At 45.6% G+C, this 26,945-nt stretch overlaps 1 protein-coding gene across 1 annotated transcript in view; it reads right to left on the reverse strand.

Annotated features, from left to right (window-relative positions):
* Positions 1 to 26,945, reverse strand: part of LOC126485041 (endothelial transcription factor GATA-2-like) — a gene marked incomplete at its 3' end in the record, with an annotated part of 640,253 nt that overhangs the window by 413,293 nt on the left and 200,015 nt on the right. The window contains exon 2 of the mRNA XM_050108680.1: positions 1,910 to 2,983. Coding sequence (XP_049964637.1) covers positions 1,910 to 2,983 — 1,074 coding nt within the window. The remainder of the gene's footprint in view (positions 1 to 1,909; positions 2,984 to 26,945) is intronic.

A 26,945-nucleotide genomic window follows, 5' to 3' on the forward strand; every position in this document is an offset into this window, starting at 1 on the left:
TGGGTTAGGGAAAAGTTAGTGATAAAATGAAACGCAGGCGACACACAGACAAACAGTGCAAGGTGCGAACAAACAGGTGAGCTCCAGCCATGTCGTGCTTGTGGCGCAAAGACACTCGATAATCTGCGATTGCAAATCCCTAGGATGTCTGTTCATAGCACAAGAGTGACTGCCAATAATTCATCTTCACAAGGCGTTGAAGAGAGATGAAGTTTCCACCTCTTCGAGCCATTCATAATATTGAGAATACGTGAAAATGTAGTACGCGACTATCAAAAAAAGGATTGTCGTGTTTTGGAAACAAGACTGGGTGAAGAGCTTGACCACATATTCACTGAAAAAAAAAATCATTGAATGTGTGTACTGTCAGCTCATAATGAACGGCTTCTAAATTTTTTTTCTGATATGCGTTCTGCCTTGAATTTCTGATTTTTAAACATGCTAGAAAATGTGGGAGCGTTACAATTGAGGGGACTCTGGAATGACTTCGGTTTTTTGTTCACGTGCAAATTACGTTATACCTCCGAATTACAAAGCTCGTGGCAACCAGAAGGTATTTCACATACTGTGGGAAGGATGACGTGACTTACGTTGTGAAGACTTCGTAACTGTAGCAACGGGACAGAAACTTCGTGCGGCATTTGACACCAAAGGTAACGCAAGGAGAATGAAATACTCTTTTTCGGACAGAATCATAAATTACTGTTGTTTGTAACGGAAAATTTTTATTTACGCCACAGTGTTTCAAATGGCCATATGTATTTTACAATTATGTAAGATAATATAGCGTGATACATCTGCCCCTATCTATGGATATTACACATCTTCCTAAAACACGCACAAGATTTTCATATTCCCTCATCACTACGCCCAATTCAGTAGTCCTACAGAAAGAGTGTACAGGACTTTTTGCAGCAATTTTAATGTAGTCGAATTTTTTACTGGAATATGTTTTCGCTGGAGGCCACAATTTTCGAGTTATTCAAGAAAAACGCGTTTTAAGGCCACTTTTGTGTGTTTTTCTTGAATAATTCGAAAATTACGGCCTCTGGCTAAAATGTATCCCAGTGAAAAATTTAATTAAATCATGTATCTTACAAGAAAGAAAATCCCGGGGTGGTGTTGTCGGTGCTGGAGTACTGGTTATTCTTCCTATCCTACTGTGCCTATCGGTATACATATTGATAAAACAAACATCGCAATAGGTTAATTAAGGACCGCTCTATCTAATGAAACCGTAAAATTACGCTTCAAAATTAATTTTGTTTACAAGAGGAAACAAACCGACGCTTTCCGTCAACAGCGGGCGTCGCGTGACAAGCCTGATGAGCGGTGTTTCTTAGGGCTGACTCAAGCCAAATACTGCAAGAACGAAATAAAAAATGTCTGTCGAAACAGAGAAAATGCGTCGGACGGCTGTTAGGATTTAAACACTACAAATACATTTCTTGCCAAGTTACTCTTAGTAACGGTTTCATGGTGGATGACACTGTCTGATGTCCGAGATACAAATTACAGTGAAGATGGCTGTGGGTCAACAGAAACCAATTGTCTAACTACTACTGGCTAGCACGGCGAGTAAGAGTAATTGAAGTTACAAATACTATATGTTTTCGTTCGTCACTGGCGTGGCTAGAATGCAGTCTTTTCTTACAAGGATACTGCCACGAAAGGCTTCGAGGACAATGAGGTGGCGAGCCGACATGACTGGAAAGTGCGACAGGAAGAGAACTGAACAGACGAGACTGGCATGAGGAGGGCCGCCGTATGTCTGCTTTTGTTAAGTGCGGTTAGTGGAGGCATGTCAGTGGAAGACAAACGTGTTAGCTTTCTCCCGAAGAGCGGAGAGAAAGGAGAGTCGCAGAGAGGCGTGGGCAGAGGAGAGCAGAGGCAGGCGGAGCGGGCTTACCGGCGCTGGACCGCGATTTCGTCCGCGACGCTTTGGCATTGGCCGAGGCGGCGTTCTGCGCCGCGTGCGCGTGCGTGGCGCCCGGGTGCCCGTGGCCGTGGCCGTGCCCGTGGCCGTGGGCGTGCGCGTGGCCCGTCGACGCCAGGGCCTTGGCGCTGAACATGGCCGCCGCCGCCGCCGTACTCGCGTGGTGGTGATGGTGGTGGTGGTGGTTCAGGGGGTGGTGGTGGTGGTGGTGGTGCGCCGCGTACCCCATGTCGTGGTGGGGGTGCGGGTAGGGGTACTCGCCGACAGTGGACACGTGGTTGGCGGTCGGCATGCCGGCGCTGCCGGGCCCTGGGGACGTCGAGTACGAGGAGGAGGACGACGTCGCGACGGCCGCCATACCTTCCCGCTGCTTGACCGCCGCCGCCGCTGCCGCCGCCGCCGCGGCCGCCGCGCCGTTGCCGCCCGCGCAGTTGGCGCCGCCGGCGCCGCCACCGCCTCCGCCCCCGCCGGCCCCGAGCGAGTTGAGCATGTTGAGGCCCGGTTTGACGTCGAGCGCGCCGGACCCCGCGCCGCCGTAGCCGACCACGCTGCCGTCTTCTTGCTGCTGCTGCTGTTGTTGCTGCTGCTGTTGCTGCTGTTGTTGCTGCTGGTGCTGCTGCTGCTGCATGAAGGCGACGCCCATGGCGGCGGCGTGCGCCACGGCGGCGGCTGCGTGCTGGTACTCCGAGACGGCGGATGCGGCCGTCGACGACGCGGCCGTCACCGAGTCGGGGGTGGCGTCCTTGGGTGGCGTCGGCGGGAAGCTGAACAGGTGGTGCGGCGCGTGCGCCGCCGCCGCAGCGGCCGCCGCCGCAGCACCGGCCCCCGCTCCCGCCACGCCCCCGCCACCTCCAGCCGCCGCCCCCGCGCCTCCACCCACCACCGGCGCGGGGGACAGAGGCTTCTCGTCGACGCCGACGCCGGCCCCCGCAGGCGCTGCGAACGGGCTGCACCAGGCCGGCTTACTCGTGTCCGACAGCCAAGGGTGCAGCGGCGTGTGGAAGTGCGGCCGGCACACCTGCGACGTCCCCATGCGCGCCGCAGCTGCTGCAACGGAAGGCATAACTCAGGCCGGCTGGCAGGCTTCGCGCTCGCTCGATTGAGCACACAACAGCGCTGCTATTACTGCACAAGTTAATATCATACTTGAAGACGTGATGTCTCTGGAAACCCTGATCACTATATAATGAACAAACGCTGCCGTCTCGTAGAGCGATGTTATCCACCTGGTGGTTACAAATAAAGTGCAGCTACTCAGGGTGTGGGCTGTAATTATCGTATGGTACCGAAGCTTGGAACATGCTAAAACGTCAATGAGGAACGGATTCAGGCAGGAAAAAAAAAATTTGGCCACCAGGTGCAAATCTGCCGCTGTACGGCATCTCGACGACGTTTCCGGTACTCTTATTGAACCAGTTGTGTAAGTGGCAGTTAATAATAAAATCAACGTTATACTTTTCTCACGCAATTGACCTTTGCTGGCCACGTCCCATTCGCAATCCATCACAAATGGCATCATTTCTATACTTCTGTCTAGCATTCACAACGCTAGATTTATACCTCGTCACTAAAATTGTAAATATTTTTTGAGCGTGTATCGGTTTTGCTTTAACGCATTAGAATATCAACCTACTTCCGCTTTCATACGACAATTGCAGCCCAGACTGGACCTTTGTGAGTGCCTGCACTTTAATTATAACCACCCGGTACTTGTAGGGTGCTCGACATTAAGGTATAAGCGGTCTTGTAACTTAATTCGAGACAAATGTGACTAAAATGTTTGAAATTACGTTCCAAGATGTAAAATATGAAATACAAATACGATCCACTGTCTTCCACCACCACTCACAGTTTTACACACTAGAACAAAATGCGTAAGCCACAATGTTTACTGCACCATACTAAAATATTTTATGTTGGGCGCTCCGCAGCTTGTGTGTACTTGAAAACAACATCCTCATCAAGAACGTGTGGCCGTTTACCATTTCACATTTATGATATGTCCATACGACAATGTGTTCGGTAGAGATGTGAATTTTTAACTGTAATCAAGACTCTGAACTTAACAGACAGTAAATTTGGTGTAGATTTGTACAGTACATGCTACTGCTGACGGACTATTGGGCCTAATACCGTTCTGGCTGACAAATACTTTAGAAGTTAAGTTCATGACGTACCACAAGATGTGCATTATGAAATTAGTGTGGTTACAACTAAACTTTCGTTACTTGAAAGGGGTGGGAACATCTGTAAGGACCAGCATCAGAGAAATAAGAATAAATCATCGAAGACATTTTAATTTCTACATCAGACGATAACATTAATTAATTGCCTACCACGTTGACGTACCGGGGTACAAACGTTGTTCAATGTAACGACCATCTGAGATGGGAAGTAATTTGAAGTTTGCACAGATGCCATGTGACTGTTGCTCGTGGCACTGTTCCAACGGTGGATCATGGATCGTTCAGATTTGTTGACATGCTCGTTCACTGCTTAAAGATTACGCATTGTGTCTAGCATTCTCAGTCACGTCAACAGTAACTGCTTATACAGGGTGATTCAAAAAGAATACCACAACTTTAGGAATTTAAAACTCTGCAACGACAAAAGGCAGAGCTAAGCACTATCTGTCGGCGAATTAAGGGAGCTATAAAGTTTCATTTAGTTGTACATTTGATCGCTTGAGGCGCTGTTGACTAGGCGTCAGCGTCAGTTGATGCTAAAATGGCGACCGCTCAACAGAAAGCTTTTTGTGTTATTGAGTACGACAGAAGTGAATCGACAACAGTTGTTCAGCGTGCATTTCGAACGAAGTATGGTGTTAAACCTCCTGATAGGTGGTGTATTAAACGTTGGTATAAACAGTTTACAGAGAATGGGTGTTTGTGCAAAGGGAAAAGTTCTGGACGGCCGAGAACGGGTGATGAAAATGTAGCACGCATCCAGCAAGCATTAGTTCGCAGCCCAGGAAAATCGACTCGCAGAGCTAGCAGAGAGCTGCAAATTCCACAATCAACTGTATGGAGAGTCCTACGAAAAAGGTTAGTTATGAAACCTTATCGTCTGAAATTGGTTCAAGCACTGTCTGCAGCTGATAAGATTAAAAGAATCGATTTCTGTGATTTTATCATTGCTCAAATGGAAACAGATGAATCTTTCGTTTCAAAGATTGTGTTTAGTGATGAAGCAACTTTCCACACTAATGGGAAAGTCAACCGTCACAATGTCTGTATATGGGGCACTGAGAATCCGCGGGAAACAACTCGGTATGAACGTGACTCGCCTAAGGTGAACGTTTTCTGTGCCATTTCAGCCAATAACGTTTTTGGTCCCTTTTTCTTCGAAGGTGCTACTGTAACTGGACTACAGTATCTGGAGATGTTAGAGAATTGGCTGTTCCCTCAGCTCGAACAAGAAGCACAACAATTCATATTTCAGCAGGATGGAGCGCCACCACATTGGCACTTTTCTGTCCGTAACTACCTGAACGTCAACTACCCGAGGCGATGGATCGGCCGCCAGGCAGCCCGTGACAGAGCACTTCATCACTGGCCTCCAAGAAGCCCTGATCTTACCCCCTGCGATTTTTTCTTATGGGGGGTATGTTAAGGATATGGTTTTTTCGGCGACCTCTCCCAGCCACCATTGATGATTTGAAACGAGAAATAACAGCAGCTATCCAAACTGTTACGCCTGATATGCTACAGAGAGTGTGGAACGAGTTGGAGTATCGGGTTGATATTGCTCGTGTGTCTGGAGGGGGCCATATTGAACATCTCTGAACTTGTTTTTGAGTGAAAAATAACCTTTTTAAATACTCTTTGTAATGATGTATAACAGAAGGTTATATTATGTTTCTTTCATTAAATACACATTTTTGAAGTTGTGGTATTCTTTTTTAATCACCCTGTACAATTAGTGGCTCAGTTGGCCGTCGGCCTCTCCCAGGAGCGGTTCCCAAATCGCTAGTTAATTATAAATTTCGAGTCACGATCTTGAACCCCGGTTTGAATGAGGACCTCTCCGTATCCACTCAGTGCTTTGATACTCACGACTGTCAGCAGCATTATTGCTGTCGTTTTGAAAAACAGCTTTGCGAGTGACGCCCTGCTCACCGTGTCCAAACCGATGTTGACTGACTGAAAATGTAACATGCACTGATGCTTGTGCTTCAACGTTACATCACCGTTACGGTACCGGCGCCTAACGGAAGTAATGACGCTAACCCTGCTAAAAATGGTTCAAATGGCTCTGAGCACTATGGGACTTAACATCTACGGTCATCAGTCCCCTAGAACTTAAAACTACTTAAACCTAACCCTGCTAACAACGCAAATCCTCCAGTGCACAGTCTGAACATCAGTCCTGTAAAATTGGGGATCTGTACAGTAAATAGGATTCCGTGTGTAGTGGCTCAAGTAGGGGGAGTTCAGTTACAACGAATCAATATCTGGGGACTGTGACTAGTTGGTAACCGAGAAATTGATAGAACAAGAAATCGATCCTGAAAACACATTAATATGTTCTACCTAATATCCTGTGTGCAACATGGACTTACTTGCTTAGTTTGAGTAACCTGCTTCGATCCATTTAACGCGCTTACATCAGGATAGAAGAAGGAGAACAATAAAGCCAATCAACCACCTACTCGAGAAAAAAAGCAATCAATTTCTAAATTGTACCCATCAAGTATATTAAGCAGTCTTGATCCGTTGTCGCTTTCCTCAGCAAGAAGCTGTACACGAAGATGTCAGTCAACATAAGCAGACCGACCTTTCGCAGAATTAAGTACTGTACAAAAGTTTTGAAGGTGGATTATTAAGAAACGCGACCCATCACAAAATCTTTTAAATACTGAAGCCAAGACTGTGCAATAAACCTGATACATGCTGGAAGACAGTTTAGCGTTGACGGTCTTTCAGTATTAGGTCACACTGGAAACAATGTGTTTGCCTCAAAACAACAGTCCTACGTTCACTTAGAGTGATTTAGAAAAACGCACAGCAACAATATGGATCCCATTCTTTTCGAATATGAGTTCGATCTCCCAATAACCGCGCCATCTCTTTCGAAAACTGTACGACTGTGCGCTATAATTACAGCTCTCACGGCCCATAGAGCTGAACGTACAACGTACGCTCTTGCTTTCGGTATTACACCAGTACACGCATTACTGCAAATATAAAAAATGCTTATAGTAAGGAATGTGATCTTCCCTGCCCGGGTCGTCAGTGTGTCCGACTGTCAAGCGGGTTCCTCGAACGCTCTTCGATTATCGAATGGCTAAAACGGAGAGCACTGAGTGTCTTGATGACAGAGGAGAAGTTATTAAAAAAAAAACCTAGCGTTAGAGGCAATGAAATCAATGTGCCCTTTGCGAGACTTCCCGGAAGTAGTTCATTCGATTACTAAGAAGATTTCTTCTGTGGAGCCACGGCCAAAGCTCTCTTCATCCTTTGTAGGTGAGCTAGTACTCCGGCCGTGGTCACGACGTCCAGGGAGCAGTAAACCCGAACATCCTTGCTCTTATCTGAAGTCTCAAAATAAACGAGGAACGAATTAGCGGAGGAGTGATGAGTTCTAATTACAGAAATATACTTGGCATGAGAAGTGCCCTGCAGGTACGCTTCCTAACTCTATGTTGTTCGACCCAAAAGAAAGAATGGACGAAAGTTAAGGCGCTTACTTACGGGAGCTGAAAAAAGCATTTACACGCTTAGATCAGTTTGCATTCAAAACTGCTTCCAGTTGTTCACATGTTCACATGTGTGTGAAATCTTATGGGACTTAACTGCTAAGGTCACCAGTCCCTAGCTTCCAGCTGTCTCGACATGGATAAATACAGATGGTATATAGTTTCCAACGTAATGTTATACCATTCTTCCTGTAAAATGGTGGCAAGTCCAGGTAATGGTGATGAAGCTGGATAGCGACAATGCGCCCTCTTCTCCAAAGTACATCTCAAAGGCCAGATAATAATGAGACCTGGTGACTGGTGGCCAAAGGAGAAGCGACAGTTTATCCTCGTCTACACAAAACCACTCCCGGACGATGTGAGATATGCGAACACGGGCCCTCTCATCATTAAACACAGCTTCACCATTTCGTAACTAACAATCTACCACGGAATTGACCTGATCAGCTAAAATGGTCACATAATCTTTGCGAGTAATGCAATTTTGCAGAGAAAGCATGGGGCCAGTGGAATGCCATAGTGTGGCTGCCCAAATCACCACCCAACCTCCGCCAAGTTTCACTCCTGTGACGTAAATTCGACTGGAAGTTGAAAACAGTCTGAAACAAGAGTCATTCAACCAAATGACATGCTTCCATTGCTCCATAACCCACGTTTCATGGCTTCGACACCACGTTTTACGGGAATTTGCATCGGTGATGAGTAGTTTTGGAATTCCAAATCGCCCTGCAAATTCCGTGTTTAAGGAGGGTTCTTCGTGCTGTTTTGGTGCTGACAGGGTCCGTGAGTGCGATACTCCGTTCTACAGTGACTTTTACAGCTGTTGTCCTCTTAATTTTCGTGACAAACTTCTTCAATGAACATACGTCGCGATCACTCAACACACACTTACATCGGCGTCGTGACTTAGCGGTGACGTTTCTCCGCTTTCCCAGTATGCGCAATAAATCTTCAATTCGGAGCCTCTTGAAACACCAAACACTCGGCTCCCCTCGTTACCGAAGCACCCACCATACGAGGACCCATAATATGGCCACGTTCGAACCACTTAGCTCCGACGTAATTCTCTTCTGACCGCGACTGATACCTGCAAAGTATCGAAGACATTGCACAGGTGCGGTTCGTTTTCGAATACAACAGTGCAACCTGCAGGCTTGGATAGCATCTGCATTTGCCTTCAAACATGCATTTCTCGCTATGTTTCCATATTTTTGTGTAGCCCTTTCAAATGATCTCGTATAAACCCGTCCAACCGGGTTCTGTTATTCAAATACCGGGTGATCAAAAAGTCATTATAAATTTGAAAACTGAATAAATCACGCAATAATGTAGATAGAGAGGTACAAATTGACACCTATGCTTGGAACGACATGGGGTTTTATTAAAACCAAAAAATATGAAAGTTCAAAAAATGTCCGACAGATGGCGCTTCAGCTGATCAGAATAGCAATAATTAGCATAACAAAGTAAGACAAAGATGATGATCTCTACAGAAAATGCTCAATATGTCCGCCATCATTCCTCAACAATAGCTGTAGTCGAGGAATATTGTTGTGAACAGCACTGTAGAGCATGTCCGGAGTTATGGTGAAGTATTGCCGTCGGCTGTTGTCTTTCAGCATCCATAGAGAAGTCGGTCGATCACGATACACTTGCGACTTCAGGTAACCCCAAACCCAATAACTGCACGGACTGAGGTCTGGGGACATGGGAGGCCAAGCATGACGAAAGTGGCGGCTGAGCACATGATCATCACCGAACGACGCGCGCAAGAGATCTTTCACGCGCCATCTGTCGGACATTTTGTGAACTTTGTTTTGTTTTCGTTCTAATAAAACCCCATGTCATTCCAAACATGTGTGTCAATTTTTATCTCTCTATCTACATTATTCCGTCGTTTATTAAGTTTTCAAATTTATACTGACTTTTTGATCACCCTGTATTCGTCGAGCTAGTGACATAGCTGCGAAGATATTCGATATCATTTTTCATATTTTTGTGTAGCCCCTTTAAATAACGTCGTATAAACCCGTCGAACTGGGTTCTGTTATTCAAATATTCCTCGAGCCAGTGACATAGCTGCGAAGAAAAAAATTGTTCAAATGGCTCTGAGCACTATGGGACTTAACATCTGAGGTCATCAGTTCCCTAGAACTTAGTACTACTTGAACCGAACTAACCTAAGGACATCACACGCATCCATGCCCGAGGCAGGATTCGAACCTACGACCGCAGTGGTCGCGCAGGTCCAGACTGAAGCTCCTAGAACCGCTCGGCCACTCCGGCCGGCAGCTGCGAAGATACTCGATATCATCGCATCTTGGTCAGAACGTGCAAACAGTCACGTGTGGGGCACAATGAGACACGTGGAACAGTCTGCGGCCTCAGAAGACGTTGTTCCAGCGACCAGGCAGTTTCGGCTACAGGTGCTGCGGCCGGCGCCGCGGGCTCGGCGTGCACCTTGCTCTCCGCGGACGCACCTGCCAGCGCAAGGTGCTGCTCCACCTGTCCATCCCAGCAGCACGACCCACTCACTACTGTTATTCCTCCGCTCCCTGGCTCTTCCTCTGGACTGTCACACAAGTCCACCACACCTGGAAACTCATGATTTGCTCTTGCTGCTGCTGCTCGCACCATAAAAATCTGTTTTACCTTTTTTTTATCACCAAATCGTGTATAGAGAGGAAAAACAAACTGTTCTGTTTTACTTTCGTGTCTGAGTGAAGACGTATGAGGGGCAGTCAAATGAAAACTGAGCATCTGTCACAATCGGAGCATACAATGGTTCCTTTAAAAAGTAATCACCACTCTCTTTAAGATATTTAGTTCACTGAGAGATGAGACAATCATTTCCTCTTTCATAGAACGCTGTTGCCCGCTGACCGATCCACACAGCATCCTCTCGTTCTCTTCCTCGTCCTGTAGAAAGCGAGATCCACCCATGTCATTCTTCAGGTCGACAAAGATGTGAAAATCACACGGTGAGATATCCGGGGTGTACGGATGACGTTCCAAATGGTTCAAATGGCTCTAAGCACTATGGGACTTAACATCTGAGGTCATCAGTTCCCTAGAACTTAGTACTACTTATACCGAACTAACCTAAGGACACCACACGCATCCATGCCCGAGGCAGGATTCGAACCTGCGACCGTAGCAGTCGCGCTGTTCCGGACTGAAGCGCCTAGAACCGCTCGGCCACAGAGGCTGGCCACGGATGAAGTTGCGGCGTTTCCCAACAAAATCGCTGAAGAGTAGCCTCCGTCCGATAGGCAGTGTGGAGGTGGGCAATATGATGCACCAGAATGATTTCGTCCGCCAACATTCCGACAGCCCGATGGCAAACGGTGAAGCTAACAGTGGAAACATCCCACATCCCCAAGGAAACCGAAAGTTGTTCACACATTTTCCGGTAAGATCATGACGACTTCCTTCGATTCCAAATGCCCTTTTTAGTCGGGTTTCTCGATCGTGGAACCACAATGAATGCGCAGTGCAATGAAAACACTTTGCAGAAACTGCGACGCGCCATAAAGTCAGAACGCCCAGGAATGCTGTCGGACAGAATCATCATGTTGCACGACAACGCCCGTCTCCCCACTGCCAGTCGGACGAAGACTACGGCTCAGCAGTTTGGTTGGAAAGCACTGCAACATCCTCCGTACAGTCCGAATGGTTCGCAGTGTTATATTCACATTTCTTACGACCTGAAGCACGACGTGCGTGGACGTCTGTTTCAGTCGGACGAGGAAGTGCAAGAATGGGTGCGGTTATTGATTCGTTAGCGGCCGACTTAATTCTACGAAACAGAAATTGATAGTCTCGTCTCCCAGCGGAATAAATGTCTTAACGCGTGTGGCGATTACTTTTGAATGGAACCATTCAGTGGTCGCGTTGTTAAGATAATATTTCAGGTACCCAGCTAACATGCCACCTACATAGACGAGTTTCCGACGGCAAATGCTAGAAATCGACGTGTAACACATTCGTGGTTTCGTCTAACTTATAGTCTGTGCTGTATTTCTGGGTCAAAAACAACGTAATTATTTTAATGTTATCCTCATGTCCTACGCCATTGTAGGCGTTTCAGAACTTACCTGTATGCTTATCTTCCAGCGAGCAGCAGATAGTTAATCTCCAGCTAAGCAATTTCATTTAAACCAACGGAAATTTCCTAAAATTTTGAAGATAATAGGTCATTCAGAACTGTGCCATTCAAGAAAACTGTGTGTGTGTGTGTGTGTGTGTGTGTGTGTGTGTGTGTGTGTGTAGAGAGGAAAGGGGGGGGGGGGAAGAGAGAGTCAATGAACTGTAGGACATGGACTTGAATATTCGTAGTGGTAGTAATAAGCAAGGAGAATTTTGACAGGTATTAGCATTTTTTTCATCGTCAGTCTTCTGACTGATTTCATGCAGCTCACCATCATTTAATCTCTTGTGCCAAACTCCTCAATCAGATTAGCGTTAGCACAAGCTCCAGAATATCAGGAAGGTATGTCCTCGGTGTGTTACATTTTGCACCCTCTTCGTAACATCGTAAAACTCCTCGCAGGGGACCGAATCATCCACTATGATGGTATCCGCCGAAACCACAAGACACTGGGAGCACAAGATCCCTCAGAGTACACAAAGATACTGCCTGGCAGAACGGCAGCAGCGTCCGCGGACATGGCGACAGCAGATGAGGGCCGAGGAGAGCGTGGTTAACCGCAGTGTTCCCACGCCACGAGGCACCAGCGCTAATGAGGAGCAGTCTGAAGCATCGGGGCGTGTTCGAGACGCCGGCATCGGCGCCCACCTGCTCTGCTCTGACACGTGACACGTAGCGTGGCGCATACTGCCAGTGCTCCCACAGACCAACCGCACGGATACACCCCTGAGCGATTCTCCCACACTTTACGCTTTCTACCACTCTTGCGAGCGCGCGCACACACGCGCACAGGCACAGATACAGACACAGACACAGACACAGACACACACACACACACACACACACACACACACACACAAAGTAAGAGAGGGAGAGAGAGGGGACAGGGGTGCAGCAATGGGGACAGCGGAAAAGGTGAAAAGAAAAAGAGGGACAGAAGAATTGAAATGCAAAGGGGATGAAGGAAATCAGAAGTGAACTACAACTGGCATAAGAACAGCAGCAGCAAACAAGAGAACAGCATCAACAAATGACGGAAAAAGCAGAAGTGGACAAGAGAAGAACAGAAGATAATAAGATAAAAAGTGCAGCAGTGGACAAGAGAAAAATAGCAGTGGACAAGAGAAAAATAGCAGTGGACAAGAGAAAAATAGCAGTGGACAAGAAAGAACAACAGTATTAGTGGGAAAGAGATGAATAGCATTTGCGAGAGGTGGAAGCAATAGCCAGAGGTGGAAGCAGCAGCCACTGGGCAGAGGGGGAGGCAATGGGCAGAGGGGAAGGCAATGGGCAGAAGAAGGAATATGAAGGTTTAATGTCCTATTGACAATGAATTCAGTAGACAAATGGTTCAAATGGCTCTGAGCACTATGGGACTCAACTGCTGAGGTCATTAGGCCCCTAGAACTTAGAACTAGTTAAACCTAACTAACCTAAGGATATCACACATATCCATGCCCGAGGCAGGATTCGAACCTGCGACCGTAGCGGTCTCACGGTTCCAGACTGCAGCGCCTAGAACCGCACGGCCACTTCGGCCGGCAATTCAGTAGACACAGACCACAAATTCAGATGAGGGAAGTATGAAGAACGAAACTGACTGTGTCTCCTGTAAGGAACCCTTCCAGCATTTACGCTAAGAGCTTTAAGGAAGCTACAAAAAACCTGAAGGGGGATGAAAGTTTCTTATAGATTACAACTGTGTGTCAGACTGGGATTTGTACCTGTTAAATAGGAATGAATGGTTAGGGATTTAAAACACCATATTTGAACATGATGCATAGGAATAAGGAAATATTGCTATTATTATTGAAGCAATTTTCCATCATTAGCGGATTTTGCCGTTTCAGTCATGTGAATAATTTTGATTATTTGAAATGTTTCATATTTCACTCACTCGCCTCCACAGGAACAGTTTTTAATCCTAGCAGGAGCCTGCTTTGGAATAACGTAGGTTGCATGTGTCGCTGTCTCATACAGTAGGTTTGGCAGTACACCTCACATGTAATTGGAGGTAAGGTATTAGTGCGTTTATTACGTGAAAGACAATACATAATTCAGTGTATAGCCAATCTAAGGAAAAAGGCAGTAAAATTTTCAGACAGAGAACAGTAACTGTAGAGGATGTGCGTAAATTTTATACTCTCGATGGTTTGTGTAATCGTTATTAGTCTTAGCCATAACTCCTGCTTTTAGTTTTCAGATGGTAAACTACGGTCATTAAACATCGGAAGGAAGTCTTACGGTTCATTTCTCTTAATTGTGTTAGAAAAAACATTGCAGCTTCCACTGGAATGTCCGGTGACAAAAATATGTTCTCGTCATACCGATATCATTCATTAAATTCATAAAATTGTGTATTTACTTCAAGTAGTTTGTAAAGTGCAGTGTTGAAAAATATTGCGGAAAGTAACTTCCTTCGTTTCCTGTTAGTCTTACCGGAACAAATGCACAAAATGGTAAAAAGAATAGGTTGTATTTTAAATTGCCTATATTTCACAACATCTACGTTGCTTAACGTTCTGAGTTGGAACGAAAAAAATTAAGCAAGCTTGTTTCCGAAGGTTATGAACACATTTTTGGCCAACGTTTCGCATACTCCAACCAAGGACTCTGCGAAACCCACCGAGAGTTGGTTTTTGCAGATTTAATTACAGAAGCAATTACGAAGGTACCGCTAATGATCCTAATTTCGACCGGCGTGCGCAAAATTATTCCCGCTACCGCCGTCGCTGTTTACGCTATGACAACTTGGCTCCTGCGTGCACGGCACACAATCAAGATAGAGAGACTTTCTAAAGGCCAATTAAAAACCTGTTTAATATATTCCCATGATTTCTCTGTCCGCCCTGCTCATAAGCTAACAATGAACATGTAAACGAAAATTGCGGAATATTTTCTCAAACTCGTCGCGCTCGGCTCCCGGGACGAGCAATTACGTCCTTCACTCCGCGTGCGTGCCAGTCTTATCTGATAGAGATGCTCCGCAACAAAGCCGTCAAATGATTTGTGCTTTCATAGCGAGACAGGTAATTTAACGCATTTTCCTTAAACAAGCTGCTGGGTTTGACAGTGACAAGACAGAGGCAATTACCACTTGCGGGAGAACACACCAGTAGCATATCGTACTGAAACATCAAGCTTTGCCAGTCTCATCCTCGGCAACATCCTCAGAGCGACACCAAAGTAAATATAAAATGTGCCATTCTGCTGGGTAGCAGGATATGTCGAAAACTAGTGGCACGAATTAGCAGATAACTGCGCTCACGAAGCCATGTAAGCGTAGTGGAGACCCCCTTATACTGTTACTCTACATGCCTTATTGTCGTTGTTCAGATATGCCCTGCAAAAAAGGGAGACCGAGTGGCTAGTTTTGGTGATAAAAAGCAGTTGGCAATAAAACAAACGAGATAACTACAGCAGAATGATTTCGAGTAGCCTACACTGGTACCCTGTTACCCACGTTGATCTTATTGGGAACGTCTCTCAACCGGGCTGTGGTGCACTGATTGCAGTGCTCCACGTCTTACTTATTTGTGTCTTTACTAAGTGATAAGCACCGTAAAAAGTGGCATTATTGGGAAAATGACTATTGTTGTAGGTGATGATAAACGGATTGTGGTTTGTCGGCCTACTTTAAATTTTTCTATGTCGTCAGAGCTCTTATCTGAAACATGAAGAAAGACTTATTAATCCGTAACGTAGGTACGTTTAAATCATACAACCGACAAAAACTGACAAACGTTTTATTATTATCATTTAACTTTTGGCTACTCGGTTATACATCCAGACAATAAATGTTGTCATTTCTGTTACCTTTAGATATATTCATTATATACTGTTTTTACTTTTTCTTCTTCTGCTTCTACTGCCTCATTCGATCACTTCAGTCAATCATTTTCTGGTCGTCTTCTTCAACAGGTTTTCTTTTCGAATTGCTCAGTATCTCTTCATTCGTTGAGATTTTTCTATCGTTCCTCATCTGTAAAAATATTTGTTTGTCGGTTGTCTATTTTTGGTTTGACTCTTATTTCGATGTTTTTCAGTTTCTTTAAATTTTCTGTTTTGGTTTGCAAATCGCCAATGGTGAATTCTAGCTCTTTCATGTCCTTCCTGATTTCCTTTATCCATCCAACTAGTTGCTTCATGTTCCAAAGTTTTCCTACAGTTTGACTTGGCAATCTGGTTTCTTGTGTCTTCATAATGTTATCAAAGAAAGAAATGCTTTTTCCGTATAGTATCTCCAATGAGCTCCAGTTCACTTCAAACCACTTCATTTGTCACAAGCCGCCAGTACCCATCCTTTTGATATCCATTATTTATGCATGTTGTAGCTATTCCTCTCTCAATTCTTAAGATTTTGTCGATTTTGTTTTTCTGGATGGCTCTTAAGAGAGTTTCACTTTCGCGTGTTACTTCCCGTTAAGCCACCGTCATGTAATGTTTTAATTTAGTTTTTAGTGATAGACATTTTTGTTGTATTAGACCATATCAGTTTTTGAGATTTTATCATTTCGTTATTTCTTTCCTACCACGCAGGTTTTTTGTTCAAGTTGTATGTACTTAAACTGCTTTACTATTTTTACTATACTGTTATATAGTGTTATTTGGTTGATTATTGGTGGATCTACTATCATTATCTCAGTATTTTCGAATGATATCTGAAGTCCTATTTTTTGTTACTTTTGTAGGCTTGTTATTTGCTTTCTGGCTTCTTGAATGCTATTAGCTGGCAACGTTAAGTCATTTGCGAATCCCAAACAATTCAAGTTTATTTGGTGTTTCTTTATTCCAGTTCTTATGTTTTTAACATTTTCCTTGCATCAGTCCCTTATCACGTACTCGAGAGCACAGTTGCGAAGTAATGGCGATGAACAGTCTCCCTGTCCTAACTCTGCTTTAATCGTAAATGGTTAAGATATTTCTCCTCTTAACTTTGCTTTAGATTTGGTTTTTTTGAAGTTAAGGTTAATGAGGACATGGAGTAGTGACAAGAGAATGTAAACAGCCTAGCACTGAATGGAAATAAGTAGAAATGTGCATTAACCTAAATGAAAGGTTGTAAGCTTGTTGGAAAAAAATGGTCCAGCTACTGGTATCAAGTAGAACATTTCAACGGTCAAGTGTGGTGACAAGTGTTTATTAAAAGAGTCCTCGTACAGTTAAATTGATCACATTTGCTATAGAGAAGTACACACCTATGAAGAAAGATCTTCAGTCCTGCAACTCGATAAATTCTAGAGCAGCAGCGTCATGAAAGAATAACGAAACACCCACAGGACGTATTGGTAAGAAAAAGGTCGAGTCACGTAGCAATAAATCACAAGGAAACTGTACAATGCAGTTTTGAGTGGCTCATCGTCTGAAGGAGTTCTATCAGGTGCTCGAAGCGAGCAGATACACAGGCATGACACAATGACGATATTTTCTAGCACGACTTCCTTAAGTTTAAGGCTAAGTGCACATTCGTGCCTCTACTGCGCTCCTCGGATAGTACTGGCTGCAGTAGGTCGCTGCAGCAACAGAGACGTTGGCACACGCCTTAAACTAATTCCGCTCGTTTTATCGACTTTCTGAACCGCAGAGGAAATCAGAAGACAGACTTCACGATTACTTTCGCGAATGTCTTTGGTGAATGGGTCGAGGGGGAGAGGAGCTAAGAGAGGGTATCGCGAAGGGTTTACTGCTTCCAAGTTTGGTGAAACTTCCTTGGAGTTAAGCGTCGCTTTAGCTGGAACCATTGTTAACGGCAGACAATGAGCGAAGATTGTCTTGGAAGCGTAAAAGATCCGCTCTCTCCTGGGGTAACGGACGAGGGTGGTTTGGGTCGTCGTTAAAAGTTGATACGGCTTGAGCAGCAATCCAGATTGATTACACGGCTTTGTGACTTCGCAGGATAGATGTCCCCCGCACAAGGCGACCCTAAACTATATTACACGAGTCTCCAGGGAAGGACGGAAGAGAAATTAAGTAGGAAAAAATCAACTATTACATCTATGGATATTAGCAGAAGTTGAATAGGTAAAACTTAGACTCAAGATACGCAATGTATTTATCGCTGTTACAAAATAACGTTCGACTAACTTCCCTGTAGTTTCGCAGTGTTCCTTCGAATGTCTGTGATATGGCAACGCAATGTTAAGTGATTTATCAGTAGTTCGTGGGCCGTTAGCTTTCACGAACTGCCGATCTGGACAAACCAACTCTTATTGCCTCACCCATCAAGAATGGTTCAAAATGGTTCAAATGGCTCTGAGCACTATGGGACTTAACATCCGAGGTCATCAGTCCCCTTAAACCTAAATAAGCTAAGGACATCATACACATCCATGTCCGAGTCAGGATTCGAACCTGCGACCGTAGCAGTGGCGCGGTTCCGGACTGAAGCGCCTAGAACGGCTCGGCCACAGCGGCCGGCTCAAGAATGGTCTACTGCACTTAAGCATGAAGTAATCTTCATTTCCATTTCGTATAAGCAGTATAGCTGTCGCCAGTTCCGGAGTCGGTTTGAATATGCACAGTGCTGCAACTTGAGAATATCCGCTCTCAGATAGTTTTAAGGGTATCATCTGTTTAACAAGGAATCCTAACCTAGGTGCAGTTTCGCGTGTCTCACAAATAAAAAGCACTGTAGAAGATATTGACCGATCAAGACGACTTCTGAACTTAAACATCCTAGAGATACTCCCATGTCGCTTCGCTTAAGGCATCACCACTCTCATGAAACTAACGTTTCTTCCGTTTTCTGGAACGCACAAAAAAAGACCAAACTGACCATAAAATATATACAGAAATTGTGCAATCAAAATATGTATAGTGCCATGAGAACAAGGACAATAAAAACAATGCTAACAAGCTTTATTTATAGTCGAGAAAAGAAATGGTCCAACTTAAAGTCAAAAAATTGCATTCAAAATGATGATGTTACGGTGCAATACTTTTTCTGTATAAATCGGTTTTTCTGGAAGGAAGCAACAGAAATCTGGCATTCACATATCCAGATGCGTAACCTAGAGTACGCTGGCGGCCTTTCCGCGGGCTAAAAATGACGCAAGGTAGTACCACGGGGGAAACGGGGGCACGTCGACATGTTTTATGCAGCAGCGTTCTGCTCCTGTGTGCAGAGTACGCGAGGGTGAAAAGCGACGCGGCTCCGCATCTGCTGTGTAGAGCGACCATTCACGTCTCGTAGCTGAGGTGCTGGTCGGCCGTTGAACTCGCAGGCAGCTCCACAGCCCACAAGGTACGGCTACGTTTCATATCTCAAGCAAGAAATATGCGAGGAAAGTTATCTGCGTTCTTCAGTGCTAAAGCACGGCACGGCAGCGCTCGAATACATTGACCAGAGGAACTGGCTTCAAAACAAACTGAGTTTAATTTTTTTTCACAAAAAAGCAGCATTGGGTATTGAACGACTTAAAATTTTTGCTCGAAACATTGACGTATGGTCTTGGCAGCCTTGAGCACGTGAAGGTGATAACTGAAGTTTCAAGCTGATGGTAATGAATATCTGACAACTCAAGTAGAGAATAAATCCTCTGATTTTAGTTTAGTTTATGCTGCAGCATTATTCTAGTGCCTAGGATGACGTTTCAATCACATAAATATTTTAGTGGCCGTAGTGGAAGGTAAAGAAGTGCTCGAATACTGCAACGAACATGTTCGCTGGGCGTCAGTCACTTAGAGCATATTTAAGTCAATCTTCGAAGTACTTATTGCATTTGCGACAGCATGTCCCTCAAACAGCATGGGGACTGATGACCTTCGCTGTTTAGTCCCCCTTAAACATCCTAACAACCACCACCACCAAACAGCATGGATCTAATTTTGACCTATGGCTGACTAATATAACTTTTCCAAACATTTAGTTTAGAATCTCAGGGTGACACCATGCAAATTAGCGCGCTGGTTAAGTATACGTGTGTATTTATCTACGTTTGTACTCTGCAAGCCAACCGGCTTTGAATGGTGGAGGGCACTTTCATTAGAACTATTAGGCTCCCCAGTTCCTAAGACAATGGGCTGGTATTCTGACCAGCTGATTTTAGTTTATCGACATTTCTGCCGGTAAACGACGTAACAGTTAATCAATAACGGAAAATTTCATCACAAGTGTGTCTTCCTTCCGACGGGCTTTACCATCTGATTTAGTGCTTCATGTACTCGTATTACGTTCTCGATGTCAAAGATACATCAATTGTAGCTATGCTGCAAGAAGCTTGCAAGTTTTTGACAGGAATCTGCTGTTTACAGTGAGTGTGGCACGTGTCTATTCAAACAGCTCCTACTTGAGTAACCTGCATATCAGTATATTCTCAGATGCTTGAAAAAATCTGTGTACCACATGCGAGTCTATTAAAAACTTACGATTAGGTGATAGGTGTCACTTAGTATAATTTTCCATCGGCTTTCATTAGATCATATGACTAAAAGTATTGTAGAAGTAAGTTCAGTCTTCCAGGACTCCCCTAGTTCTACAAATTCAATGGAGGATTTTCAGAACACTTAGCGGGCTCGATTCCATTATAGGAAAGTATATGGTGGGAAACGTTTAAGCCACATCTTAGACACTCCTATGAAAATCAAATCTTAGATTATGGAGAGAAAACTGCATGATACCAGCCTGCAGAGTATATGCAGAGGAACGAGTGCTCGGATGGCGCAGTTATCAGCAAAAGGAGCAAACGACACTGTGCCATAATAATTGCTGCTTCGCAGCAGCAACACTGCCGAAAGGCGTTCCTAAGGCTGCTAAGACTTTGCCCCATCGACTTCTGGAATCCCGAAAGACGGAACGCTAGCTCAGTCGGAAGAGAATTGAGGAACCATCCAGAGGTAGGTGGTTGAAATTCGCAAGGTCGAGAAGTTACGAGAGTTTGGCCTATGAGAGCAATTTATGATCAAATTCTACGCTAAGGTCCTCTGTAAAATTTTAAACTCGACTACAGTTTCACAAGTGCTAGAGGCATCTGATATTGATGGTAGAGATTTGATGGGCGCATGGGAACAGCAAGCAGGGTTGTGCTTTAACGCTATTCAAGAGGAGTAGGTTATGTATTGGCACCTGCTATAACAGCATGGTTTTACACGAACAGTTCTGAAGCGTGAACAGCTGCGTATAAATAACGGTTACTAATCTTCATTCGTATTAAAGTGAGATCAGTGTCATTTCTCTATAATATTTCGTAGCGGCTTATGAAGCGGACTACATTATCATATACAGTTCTAACATTTTGACTGGGAAATGAACCTCACCTTTGTTAAAAAATTTATTTGTACTTCATTCATCTTTAGCAACAGTAAGTGTGCTAACGTGCTAAAAAGGAACCTATCGGCGAAAACGAAGTGCGAAGCGTGTTATGGGGTCGAAAGCTGTAACTGGAGACTACGGTGATATGCTGCATACACCTGCTTATTTTTGACCGCTCGCTGATAGCGCAATAATTCTGATCTTCTGAAGAAGGTCACCATTTGCCTGAAGCTGGTAACTAATTTTAATTTCATTTGTGCAACTGGTTGCCGATTTATTCAAGAACTAAAAATTTACTAAACACATTGTTATTACAACTGTTATTACAAAAACACCCAATAAAATGAGAGCTGTAGTGAGGATGACACGGCGGTCGGATGGTCCCGATGGGCCACTTGTGGCCTGAAGACGGAGTGCTGTGCTTTTTGTACATGTACAGACTCGCAAAGAATAGACCCATAAGCGCCGAGTGATGTGACGCTCTGGTTCGATACTGGACTCGGGAGGACGGAGTGGCCGAGCGGTTCTAGGCGCTTCAGTCTGGAACCACGTGACCGCTACGGTCGCAGGTTCGAATCCTGCCTCGGGCAGGGATGTGTGTGATGTCCTTAGCTTAGTTAGATTTAAGTAGTTCTAGGGGACTGATGACCTGAGCTGATAAGTCCCATAGTGCTCAGAGATATTAGAACCATTTTTGATTTGACAGTCCGAGTCACCCTCGAGTCCTCCAGGAACAGGTTTTCCATCATATCCCTAACTCGCTAACGGCAAACGTGGGGTGACCCTTTTAAAATGACACGGCCAATTGCTTTCCCCTTCCCTCTGGAATACAAGCTTCTACTCTGCCTCTAATGACAGCGCCGTCGAAGGTGCTTTGGACCCTTATCTTTCTTGTTCTGTACTCGCATACCTTTTACTGTACCTAACCGTATAATCACGCGTGTTAGGACTCCGCTTCGGGGATTCGAGGTGGCGAGCCGACTCCGGTTCGAACCCGTCCGGAAGAGGAACGACGACAGCCCGGATGCAGCCCCCCACGTGGGATGACACTAGACGCAGACAATACACATTTACTGTCAACGAAAGAAAGTGAAACGAAGATACTGTACACGAACAATTACATTCGTTGCTGCCCTCATACCGACCATTACGCAGGGTGCTTTGAATCAGAACGCTCGAATGGATGAGAGACAAGCTAGAGTGACAGATAAAAGCTGTGTGTCGCACAGGAACACGATCCTGGATTTTTTGGATGATGCTGTCGTCATTTTACTGTAACCATATTTATTTAATTATTATACGGTCCAGACTTCGGTCTTAGACCACTATCGAGTACAGAAACTTACTTAAATGTAAAAAGGCATAAGACAGATGTAAGACTGTAACTGCCGAAATCAGGATAGTATAACAATAAAATACACTACTGGCCATTCAAATTGCTACACCAAGAAGAAATGCTGATAATAAACGGGTATACATTGGACAAATATATTATACTAGAACCGACATGTGATTACATTTTCACGCAATTTGGGTGCATAGATCCCGAGAAATCAGTACCCAAAACAACCACCTCTGGCGGTAATAACGGCCTTGATACGCCTGGGCATTGAGTCAGACAGAGCTTGGATGGCGTGTACAGGTACAGCTGCCCATGCAGCTTCAACACGATACCACAGTTGACCAAGAGTAGTGACTGGTGTATTGTGACAAGCCAGTTGCTCGGCCAACATTGACCACACGTTTTCAGTTGGTGAGAGATCTGGAGAATGTGCTGGCCAGGGCAGCAGTCGAACATTTTCTGTATCCAGAAAGGCCCGTACAGGACCTGCAACATGCGGTCGGCATTATCCTGCTCAAATGTAGGGTTTCGCAGAGATCGAATGAAGGGTAGAGCCACGGGTCGTAACACATTTTAAATGTAACGTCCACTGTTGAAAGTGCCGTCAATGCGAACAAAAGGTGAATGACGCGTCTAGCCAATGGCACCCCATACCATCACGCCGGGTGATACGCCAGTATGGTGATGACGAATACACGCTTCCAATGTGCGTTCACCACAATGTCGCCGAACATGACGTTTTGCCCTTCGTGCACCCTGGTTCGTCGTTGAGTACACCATCGCAGGCGCTCCTGTCTGTGATGCAGCGTCAAGGGTAACGGCAGCCATGATCTCCGAGCTGATCGTCTATGCTGCTGCAAGCGTCGTCGAACTGTTCGTGCAGATGATTGTTGTCTTGCAAACTTCCCCATCTGTTGACACAGGGATCGAGACGCCACTGCACGATCCGTTAGAGCCATGTGGATAAGATGCCTGTCATCTCGACTGATAGTGATACGAGGCCATTGGGATCCAGCATGGCGTTCCGTATTACCCTTCTGAACCCACCGATTCCATATTCTGCTAACAGTCATTGGATCTCGAGTAACGCGAGCAGCAATATCGCGATACGGTAAACCGCAATCGCGATAGCCAACAATCCGACCTTTATCAAAGTCAGAAACGTGGTGGTACGCATTTCTCCTCCTTACACGCGGCATCACAACAACGTTTCACCAGACAACGGTGGTCAACTGCTGTTTGTGTATGAGAAATCGGTTGGAAACTTTCCTCATATCAGCACACTGTAGGTGTCACCACCGGCGCCAGCCTTGTGTGAATGCTCCGAAAAGCTTATCGTTTGCATATCACAGCATCTTCTTCCTGTCAGTTAAATTTCGCGTCTGTAACACGTCATCTTCGTGGTGTAGCAATTTTAATAGCCAGTAGTGTAAAAATTGTTACAGTCGAACGGCGGCGTCTTTTACCTTGACTGTGGCTCTAGCCGAAATTAAAATTATCCATCCCGGATTCTTATGTGTCTCAGGCACTTCTATCACCAACTAAGGCATCAGACCTATCCTGGGGAGAGAGGGGGAGGGAGGGAGGGAGGGAGAGAGAGAGAGAGAGAGAGAGAGAGAGACAGAGAGAGAGAGAGAGAGAGAGAGAGAGAACAGACGATGTACATGAGAAGAGTGTCTGGTGCGGTCCTCGTTGGCACCGGCTGCAGCCGCGGATGCTGCGCCGGTCAGGCGGGAGGAGAGGTGGGCAGGCGGCGCCCATATTCCCGGCAGCCGCGCCAGGTCAAGCGTCTAAATAAACTTCAATAATCGATACGGTGCGAGCAGACGGTCCGCCGCCGCTTTTGGCAGCAGCCTCGCCTCGCCTTGCTTTGCCTCGCCTGCACTGCCGGAGCCCCGCTACCCTCACACTAGGGCGCCTCAGTCCACCTCTAAGCTGAACAGGCAGCCATCGCAGGTGTCGTCCTGGTTACACCTTTACTACGATTGACAGTATCGTCGCCGTCTTGATAAAACTGCTCGCAGTAAGAAAGTGAACAGACCCAATCATTTGCAGTTACGATGAGATATTTCCATCTCTTCTAGAATGCTGCGAAACCGAGATAAAATATAGTGGGGTCCTTTTAGTATAGGGATACAGCGTAGCACTATACGCAGATGTTGCAGTGGTACCTACGATGCTCTCTTAGAAAGCAGAATAGCAATCCTCGTTTGAGCATCGTACTTCTCGTATCCAGCGGTTTCTCTAAATTACCTCATGTAGCCACTGGTGTGCATTAGCAACACCGATTACGTACATATACTCTGTCTTCAGGGCACCAGTGGCCTACCGGGACCATCCGACCGCCGTGTCATCCTCAGTGGAGGATGCGGATAGAAGAGGCGTGGGGTCAGCACACCGCTCTCCCGGTCGTTATGATGGTATTCTTGACCGAAGCCGCTACTGTTCGGTAGAGTAGGTCCTGAATTGACATCACGAGGCTGAGTGCACCCCGAAAAATGGCAACAGCCCATAGCGGCCTGGATGGGCACCCATCCAAGTGCCGACCACCTCCGACAGCGCTTAACTTCGGTGATCTCACGGGAACCGGTGTATCCACTGCGGCAAGGCTATGTACATAAACGGCCCGACCAAAAACATGAAGCACCAAAATGATATTGTTGGTTGGCACTGTGAATTCGTACACGTACATACCATCCGAGGGAACGTAAATGAGTTTACATGGCGTTAGGAAATACCCGTTACAAACTTCTAGGACTTGTAGAGGGGATTGAGTATATAATATTTTGAACAGGAACCTATGTCCGGAAACTGACCATTTCCGTCCTACTACCGTTTGAAATCGTGATTGCTAGGTAGGTATTCACATATCCATGATTGTTAGAGCAACATGGTTGAGTAATATTTTGGTCCTTCAGAATGGCGAAGCTCACGGTAGTGGAAGAGCTGCTCGTCACCTTCATTAAGATCGTTATCGACAACGTCCCCCCCCCCCCCCCATCATATACCCTTTTCGCCACAGTTACGCAACGGCTCCAAGGAACGTTATCTTTGCCGTCGGCAGATGTGACTGTAGTGCTCCAAGGCGACGCCGCACACCCTAATGGGAAGAGGACGTATTGCAACACATTGAAGAGAACCCGTCAACGAGTATACGAACAATTTCTTTAGGTATTAATCAGAGAAACTGTAAAACAAGTGGGACCGATGACCGTAGCAGTCTGGTCCCTTTAATCCCCACAAACCAACCAACCAACCTGTAAAACTAGTAATGTTAGGCGTTACGCCTAATCAGTTAGGTGCAAAAGTTGTCGTATTAACGGGTTTTCAAATGGTTGCAGCACGGATACGGTACGTTTCTGAACATGTGTTTAAATTCAAAACATAATCTACTGACTCACCCCTACAAGTCCTAAGAGCTTCTGATTTGATCCATTATAAATGGTTCTGAAAGCCTGCGACAGTGAAAACAATAGGTTTGTTTATAAATAATTCATCTGCAGATGAGTTGTTTATAAACAAACCTATTCCTAAAAGCTTGTAACGGGAATTTCCGAACACCCAGTAAAGTTGCAATTCTCTCTGACAGGTAGAACGGCCACCAGAGAACACTGCTAATGTTCGCGATTAGTGCTGTTACCAGGCCTGGTAGCGTATATAGCGGGCGTGATCAGTGGCAGATCTTACGTGGTTGATGTTAAGGACACAAAGATGCCGCGTTATCAGCACCTGGCGGAGTTTGAAAGGAGCATCATTGTGGGAGTCCCATTGGCTACTTGGTCCAGTCGTGCAAAATCCACATTGGTTCGGTATTCAGATCTGCGTATGGCCCAAGTTGGACTGCGTGGGAACGTGAATGTAGACATATTCGTCGTCAAGGTTCATTCGACAACGTCTGATTATCCCAAGGGAGGATCACCGTATTGTGCACCGAACACATCGGAACCCCTCACATTTAAGTCTGCCACCAGAGAGCTCGTAATGGACTTCTCACACCATTTGTACGAGATTAGCAGCCGGAGTGGGGGATTACCGTCAAATACATAGGCCGCTGTTAACATCACAACACAAATGGCTGCGGTTCGTGTTGTGCCGTGACCGGGAAACGCGGGTTGCTGATCAGTGTTGTTGCATTGTATTGTATTCAGCGATGAATCGTGGTTCTGCACTACCATCGTCGCCAGATGTGGCGGCGACTTGAAGCGAGGTTCCATTCTTGCAATGTTTTGGAGCGGCACTGGGGCGTTGTTCCTGGCGTCATGGTGTGGGAAGCCATCGGGCAGAGTGATTTCAGGTCACGGCTGGTAGTGGTTGACGGAACTTTGACAGGCCAATGGTACGTCACGGACATCTTGTAACCCTCAGTGCTACCTCTCGTGCGACAATGTCGCTCTCTTATTTTCAATAGGACAATTCTCGTTCACACATGGCACGTGCCTCTATGAATTGTCAGCGTGATTTTGATATACTCCCGTGGCCAGCAAGATCACCACATCTGGCCCCGATAGACAATTTGCCAGTATCCGAAATACCAAGTTTCTAGAAACATCCCCCGGGCTGTGGCCATTT

This window comes from Schistocerca serialis, chromosome 1 (assembly GCF_023864345.2).
Source record: "Schistocerca serialis cubense isolate TAMUIC-IGC-003099 chromosome 1, iqSchSeri2.2, whole genome shotgun sequence".
Classification (NCBI taxonomy): Eukaryota; Metazoa; Arthropoda; class Insecta; order Orthoptera; family Acrididae; genus Schistocerca; species Schistocerca serialis.